Source organism: Uloborus diversus, chromosome 3 (assembly GCF_026930045.1).
Source record: "Uloborus diversus isolate 005 chromosome 3, Udiv.v.3.1, whole genome shotgun sequence".
Classification (NCBI taxonomy): domain Eukaryota; kingdom Metazoa; phylum Arthropoda; class Arachnida; order Araneae; family Uloboridae; genus Uloborus; species Uloborus diversus.
In genome coordinates, this window is record NC_072733.1 from 210,018,695 (window position 1) to 210,027,225 (window position 8,531).

At 30.8% G+C, this 8,531-nt stretch overlaps 1 protein-coding gene across 2 annotated transcripts in view; it reads right to left on the reverse strand.

The window, feature by feature from the left end:
• LOC129219414 (97 kDa heat shock protein-like) overlaps positions 1–8,531 on the reverse strand; it is a 61,573-nt gene that overhangs the window by 19,051 nt on the left and 33,991 nt on the right. For both annotated transcript variants that reach the window (XM_054853802.1, XM_054853801.1), the window contains exons 11-12: positions 5,640–5,953; positions 1,031–1,156 (exon numbers count right to left, since the gene is read on the reverse strand). In XM_054853802.1, the coding sequence (XP_054709777.1) occupies positions 1,031–1,156; positions 5,640–5,953 (440 nt within the window). The remainder of the gene's footprint in view (positions 1–1,030; positions 1,157–5,639; positions 5,954–8,531) is intronic.

Consider the following 8,531-nt stretch of genomic DNA (forward strand, 5'->3'; position numbering starts at 1 on the left):
AGGACTGCAGTTTCGTGCTTTTTAGCACTCATCAACCCGGAATAGGAATCACATGAGCTGGAGGTGAAAAATCTCTTAAGGGAGCCAAGAGAGCCAAACAAACTGGTAGCTAATGCAGAATTAGCAAACCAGATGAGCGACAGCAACAATGGTGCGATTCAACTCAAAGATTGATGGCAAAGCTAAGGTATTTTGTAGTAAGTTACCGCCCTAAAGCCAGGGCTAAGGCAGAAATACTTAAAATACACCGCCAGCTCAGTTATTCCATCCGAGGCAGTCCTCGGATTAATTAATTAAAAAAAAAATCTGTTTTGCAAATCATATTTAAGATAACACAAATACTCAGCAAAATAGAATAATAAATGAATGAATATTTTAGTATAAAGTTTCAATGTCAAATGTCAAAAAGACCAATATGTTTCCATTTCAAATGCTTCTTCTTTTTTTTTTGTATGTGTGGGGGTGGGGAGCTAAAACAATTTTAAAAAATACCCTTGTATTTTAGCTCAGTAGGCTTCTTACTATGGCCTACTTAGGAAACAATCACAAAAATTAACTAACCAGAAACAGATGCTAAAAGATAGCTACACAATAACTAGCAATGTTCCAAAATTAGCTAAGCCTACTTTCCATGTCAAACAGAAAACGGACATAAAGGGCTGAAACACTACAGAAATATCGTATGCAAGAAATGTTTATCACTTTTGCAAGTGCGATTTCAGGGAAGTGGCAGCTATAAATTGGAGTAAAATCAACCTGTATTGGACATTGAAATTGTGAACTAGAATGATAAATAAGAAAAAATTTTATTGATTAGTATGAAAAAAACTTTTTTCAAAAGCTTTTTTGGTACTGTTTAAACATTTGCCGCGGGTCAATTCAACAGGGGCAAAAGTGGCCCGCGGGCCACAGGTTGTGAATCCCTGCATTAAGACTATCTTAAACATTCTTTCGTGTTCAAATTTGCTATGTACAATTTGTTACGCATTGTATACTGTAAAACCCAGAAAAGAGGGGCGAAAAAACTCACTTCTTTTTCAATAAAGTCATTAAGTTCATTTCTGCTTAGTTGAGGAACAACAGCTTTGATAGGTAATTCAACAGCTTTTACAGCATTTTTTGACTTTTTTTGTTCAGCATCTTTTTTTACAGGCTCCTGTGAATAAAGAAACATATTATCATTAAATTTATAGTTATTTCATTCATGCTGGATTTTTTTTTGAGAAAGTTAGAGTTTACTAAATCATATACCATATTGAACAGATTTGGAAATAACGAATGTGTCAATCAAAATTTGCAATTTGGAGCAGTAAAATGGTGAATTTAGAGCAGCCTGGAGTAGTAAAATTGTATGTTTGGGGAAGATTTAACCAATCTGTAGCAATTAATATAACTCCCACACATAATATACAATAAAATAAAAAAAAGGAGATTAAGGGTGCAAATACATTATAAGTAATATGGAAGCTCTTTTAATCTCACATTTGATAATTTTATTTGTCTAATATTTTTCACAATTGAAAAGCAGAAGGCCTATCCTGTTGCACTTTTTTCTTATACTTTTCGTGATTTAAATTTAGCTTACTCATTTACTTTGCTTAATACATTGCTGCTTTAGTGCACATTTGCTCCTAAGTATTTTAAAATTGCTTTCTTTAACATAGTATAATATAAACTATAAGATATACAATAGAACCCTGACTTTTGGTTGCCCGTTTCAATCACTATCCCACTTCCAATGTCATTTCCTGCTGGTTCCTGAAAGTTGTTATACTTATAATGTCAAAATATTACGGGTTTGTTGTAACCCTTTTTTCAAAAACTTTGTTTGATAAGTTTGCTACAAAAACAGATCAAAATCATTTTTGATTCACAAAAGCGTCTTTTTGCCCTTTTCTAAATTTCCTTTATTTTTTTTTACTTATTTATTATTATTTTTTTTTACAGCTGTTAAAAGCCGCTGTAGAATTCTTTCTGTTCTTGGACATTTTCCTTCACAACAACTAAGGACAAGAGCTGCTAACACTAGCTTTCTTATAGAAATAGTCTTCCAGAAGTCGAAAAAGCAGGTATTGTCTCATACTATCATGAATTACTTTGATATTGGATAATACCCACTTCAGATTATAGCAATGAAGATGAAGAATTATAGATAATGGAAGATGTCCCTACAGCGCTTTAAGCAATTCAAAGCATAAAACTTCAAAAATAATTATTTGTGAATGCCAACCAAGAAGCAAATTTGCAACCAAACTAAAAAACAAATTCGTGAAAATCACTTAATATAGAATGTGCTATAGATGAATTTAAATCTAAAGACACATAAAATTACACATTTCTACCAAAACTTCATGGGTGAAGGTTATGGTGGTCACAAGTATTGTATGGGGAAAAAACTTTTTACATCTAATCTTTGGTGGCACCCCCTTAATTGAGCTAATAGAGTAGAAACTGATTTGCAAAGTTTGAAATCATTTTGATAATATTAACACATGCTTCAAAGAAGTTTAAGTGGCGAAAAACAGCAATTTTTAACAAAAAATCGCAGTTTTTCATTTTTAAAACCATAACTAGTCATTCAAGAAAATTTGTTCTGGTCTCATTTTATAGGAAATTTCATTCTCTTTAAGTTCATCTAAATTTTGGTAAAAAATGGTTGAGTAATATTCAGGATTTTTCAGCTCAGATTGTAGCGAATACCCTCAAAATCATTAAAAAAGAATACATCATGATATAAATTGTATTAGTTCTTTTAGTTAAAAGTTGAAATCCCATTATAAATGAGAATCTCATTATTAATGTTATCAGAGCAAAAACAGCTTTCATTACCAGGAAAATATACTATAGTCACCTCTAAAACTCAAGGTTAAAACAAATAACTGCATGTAAAACTCATGAAATTAAAGAAAAAAAAATCTTAGCAAAATTTCATTTACAAACCAATAAAGAACATTTTTAAAAATGAAGTTATTAACAAAATTGTTTGCCTACAAGATCTTACACTAAATTTGAGGATGCACTTTTAGTAATGCCCAGAAATTTCAATTTTTTTCACATAGGTTTATTTTTTTGATTGCAATTTTTGTTAATTGTTGGATCTATTTCAGAACAACAATATTAGTTGTGACACACATTTAGTTAAGCTTCTGAGACAATATTAGATAATTAAATATGCATGTCAAAAAGATGAAAAAAAACCCCTGCTCTAGGGAGCAAGAGGTCAGAGAGCAAAAAGAAATCCAAAGCTGCCTCAAAATAGCCCTTGGATATTCAAAAATCAGGGTTGGGTTTTTGGACTGTTCAAAACCGGTTTAGGACAGGACAGGTTGTTTTTACCGTCCAAAACTGTCTAAAACTATGCTAAAGCTAAAGGGGTGTAATCTAATCAATTCCCATTTACTCCAATATTCGTAATGCATAAACAGATATTAATGTGAGGTTAAATTAATCAGTATTTGATAATATTTTTCTCCAAAAAGTTCATTTAAAAATATTTTACTTGAAAAAATTGTCAATACTATTACATAAAAACTTCCTTATGTAACAGTTTGTAGATTTATGAAGGGAAATTCACAACACTACCAAAACAACTAATTTCAGTTTTGTTTATAACTCAAAGAAATGTTATTAACTGTGCAAAATAACTTTTACATAATATTTTAACGAAAATTATTTTTAGAATCACAGATGAAAGAACAAGAAATTGAATGATTAAACACATATTATAAAACTTATGCTATTCTTTTTTTAGTTCATATTTTTAATATAATACATTCAGTAACTGCAAAAAATTGTAATTAACAAAGGAGAAAAAAAATCCTCTGAAAAATGCATCTGTTAGGCCTATATTAATGGAAAATTCCTCACCTCAGTGACAGACCTTATCAATGTCATTATTTCTCAAGTGAAAATAAATGATACATCAGTAATAGGCGTTCTACCAAAATTATAAATTGCCAGTCTATCCTCAAATTTACTAAATATTACTTTTTAACACATTTGAAACTACTAATTAAGCCATACTTTAATTAAGAGAGAGATTAATATTATACTCCCACTAATCATTAAAATAGCCGATTGTTTGCAAAATAAAGAAAATTACTACTTTGATATTAAATTGGCCTCTATTTTTAAACATTAAATTTTTTTTTTTTATTTCCATGAACAATGCATTTGTTAATTTTTTTATTTATGAGTAAAATAATTGGAACTTAGCTGTGCCATCGGGTTTATGGTTACTTCTAGTAAGGTAACACTTTATGTAATTTTAAAAAAAGAATTTGAAATTGAAAAACATCTGCGTTCAAAAGTTATTTTCTAGAGAATGACCCATATATATTTATACTTGTATGTTCAACTTTAATAAATATATTAAATAGTGAAAATATAGTTTTGACACATTTTGTTCTTTTTTGATATTTTTACATAAAATAGATTTTTCTAAAAATATAGTTTTGGACACTTTCGGACAGTTGTGGGCACAAGGCTTTTGGATTAGTACGGTAAAAACAGACCAGGGTTTTTACCGTAGTGTCCAAAACCTTACCAACCCTGTCAAAAATTCAACAAAAAATGGGTTATTTTCCTATTTCAAAGGATATACGTATTTAATTATGAATAAATAATAATTTTGTACAAATTTGCTACAGAAAACCATTTTTTGCAAGAGTAACTCGTAAATAAATCTAAATTTTTAAAAAATTGCAACAATTTCTAAGCCCTCATGTTTTGAATAAAGAGTTGGGGGAGCCAAAGGGCAATCTTGGCTACATCACTCAATAATGACAGTTATTCATATTTTCAAGAGAAAATTCTTTTTTTCATTAAGAACATTTGAATTTATAGTGTTGAAAATTGGAACATAAATTTTAAAATTAGGTTTGTTTTTCAAGTAAAAATTTACAACAGAGTGAAAAGTCTAAAATTTCCTTATTCGGTAGAACATACTTTTCATAGAAATAATTTAAAAGAAATATATAGAAAATAAAGTAACCATGCCAAATTTGATTAAAATTTCAGACTGTGGGAGCCAAAACATATATTTTGATAACCTTTTGCATTTTTTCTAAAATAAATTAAAGAAATAAAAATATTACTGAAATAATGGAGAAAATAAGCAGATATAAAGCCACATCCTATAGTAAAAAACTATCCAACATTAAAAATGATTGAAATATTTGCAGGATGCAAAAATATTTAAATCTCAAATGCAGCATGCAACTTCAGGTGCACCACGAGTTTGACGTCATTGGCTTGCTTCCCAAACATACATTTTCAGCAGATATCGGGGAGGATGAAGATTCGTGGTGGGAAAACAGAAAGAATAAGAAAACGTTTTCCAAATATTAAGAAAAATTGCAATCCTTTCGGATTTTTGAGAAAAATAAGAGCAGTATAAGGAGTGAAAGATGAAAATAATAGGGAATGGTTTTAAAAGCCCACAAGGAGAGCCAGAATTCTGGTGAATGCCGGAAAAATCTCATTCCTATGCTCTACAAACTAAAAATTACTATCCAAATGAACCCAGATTGTATTGAAATAATAAGATTTAGAGTTGTTAGACACAATATATCACTGTTGTGAGAAACAGCATACAACTGATATGTTGAAGAATACAGTAAACCAAGATCAACCATTACCTGTGCTTCATTCTTTTCCTCATTATTCTCGGTTGCATTGATGTCTCCATTAGCAGCTACTTCGGCATTTTCTGACTCCATAGCTTCCTCTTTTGTTTCATTTTCTTTAGCTTCTGACCTTTTTTTGCTTTTCTTAGGGCTGGTAGTCTTTTCATTAATTAGGGCACAATCTGGTTCGCTATTAATAATTTGTTTCTCCAGCATGCTTGCTGAACATATAGAGAAAATACCATGCAAATTTATTCTTGCTTTGACTTTTACTTTAGTACTTTCACCATCTTGATTAGGTGTGACATTTTGAATAGTAAAGCTACCTGTAATTTAAAAAAAAACTTTACATTGTGTCTCAAATATAAAATAAGAGCTCATACAGCAACTCAGAACACAAAATATAGGTACAAAACCTTTTCTGAAGAACTTTTTTAAACATTAGCAATAGATATACTTTTACATTTAACCTTTTGACTAACAAATAACATAAAATGTCGTACTTAATTGGGTAAAATAATGATTAACATCAAAATTGATGTTGTGCAATTTGATTAGTTTGAATGAAGTTATCGCACCAATAACTAATTTAATTGGTGCCCTTTTGAGTTGCAGAGTGTAATTGGGATAAAGTGCAGAAAACATTGCTTGTGGTTGAAATTATCTCTTTTTATTTTCTCTCCCCTCCCCCACCCATGGTGATATTATACAATGATATCCTTGGCGAGCTGTTCACACATGAAATATGAAAATAGATTTTCTCGAAGCATTGATAATTTTGTAAACTTGCAAAACTATTACTGATCAATTTGTAATATAACTAATAAAGAGTCAATGATCTAATCTAGGTACCATTAATTTAATTGTACGGTTTGCTGACTAAGTTTACAATTATAAAATGCCCAATTAAGAGCATTACAACAAACAGCCAACTCGGCTGACCAAGAAACTAAGAGGCCTAGTCTCTGTCCAATACGTAAAAATTTAACGCATGCAACGCCCATCCGTGACATCACTTTTACCTACGCAACAAAATTCACTAGTCTCTGCCCTTTATTACCGGACGCAAAAGGCAGCTGCCAAAACACGAACATACGGTAAATTAACGCCATGATTTTTCTGGCGTAAACCTTTCGTACGTACGTTTAAGAGTCAAAACAAAGATGGCTGCTGTATTCGCCGCGCAATGAGTTTTATGAAACTTGATGAACTATTGGAACGTATCGAAAGAAAAGTATTGAAGAATCATCACACGCGTTGGATATTTTTGATGCAAGGTTAGTCAAACTTTATAAATGGATCAAAAGTTAAGTGATTAACGCCATAGAAGTGAAACATTGCTTTCCCTCCTGTATAGAGGATTACCAGCTAATTTGTGAGTACATTCTTCTTCATTGTTCTACAAACACAACATCATTTTTAATTCTTAGCGTTCATTTATATTTATTGATAAGAGTGAAGTAAAAGATCTTGCAACATGGCCCTATGAAATTTGCTGTTGATTTTGTTTGTACAGAATAATTATTTTCCGACAGGTAAGTGGGTCATTCCATTTTAAACCAAGCAATAAAATAAACAAAATTCTCAGCTGATCGTTTCAGATTTTCTAGGAACTTTGCGAAATCCTACTACTCTCTGACACCTCAAATGTATATATATATAAAAAAAATCTATCTTACACAATTGATCAGTAACTAATGACTGAGTTTGTTAAACACTATTTTCTGGGCAGTGTTTTGAAATGTTATACCTAACTCAAGTTCTATGGGAGCTTCAGAGTTGCATAACAGCTCATTTTAAAGAAAACTGCATGTGCCTTACTTTGATGTGTAACAACACAAATATTTCAGGTAAAAATATTTTTTCAATTTTAAATTTTGACATTGTGTCTCAAAAATTCAGTTTTTTTTTGTAATGTATTATAATGAATGCATCCCAAATGTTCAGAGTGGGCTCAGAACAGTTGAAACAAATATTGTAGGATAATATTTGCAAAAAATTGGCTTTAAAAATTCCTGGCTATTGTTATGCCAAATATCCCAGGGAAGATAAAGATTTGTATCCATCTGTTTTTTACGGATCTTAAACAAATCTTTTATATTCCTAAATTTCAACACATATTTGAATTCTAAATATAGATAGGCATGAAACACTTAAATTCTATGTAAGTTAGGTGTTTTCATTTTGTTAAATAAGGTATCATTTCAGAAATTAAAAACGTTAATTTTTAAACCCCCACTCTATTAGGAAAGAGATAAGTTTGACATGTATATTTGTGTGTGTTTGTGGAATCGTAGCTTCCAAACAGATGAAACAATTTTGTTCATTCTTTTTTACACTCAAAAGGTGACTTGATCCTTGTGTTCTTAGCTTGGTCTCGTCTTTGTAACACTAACTACCCAGGGGTGTCCACCTCTTCCCCAAATACAACAGAGAAAAATACCCCTGAAAACAACCCTCCTAAAATTTTCAATGCTGTGGTCTGACCTTCCCTTGGTGGACACCTATGAATTAATGAAGATATTAATTAAAAACCAACTTATTGTTTTTTGCAGTTTTAACAGTGAGATCTTATATATGTGCGTTTAAATATTGGCACTAGATGAAAGAATGAAATTTTCTGTGTTTAATATTTGTTAGGAATTTCCAAGTAGGAGTTATAGTCTTGTTTGCATAAAAGAAAATTTTGAGTTCAATGTTAAACCTTTAAGCTTGCGAGTAACAGCAATTTCTTTGTTGCTCCACAATTTAAAATTTATCTGCTTTCAGTTTCTGGCGTGTACTGACCCACAAGAAGTTCTCACGGATCTAGACACTAGTGATCCCTATCCGCAGATCTGAACTTTTAACGATCCAGCACATCACTAGTTATAACTTAAGTTTTCTTCTTCTTTTTTTTTTTTT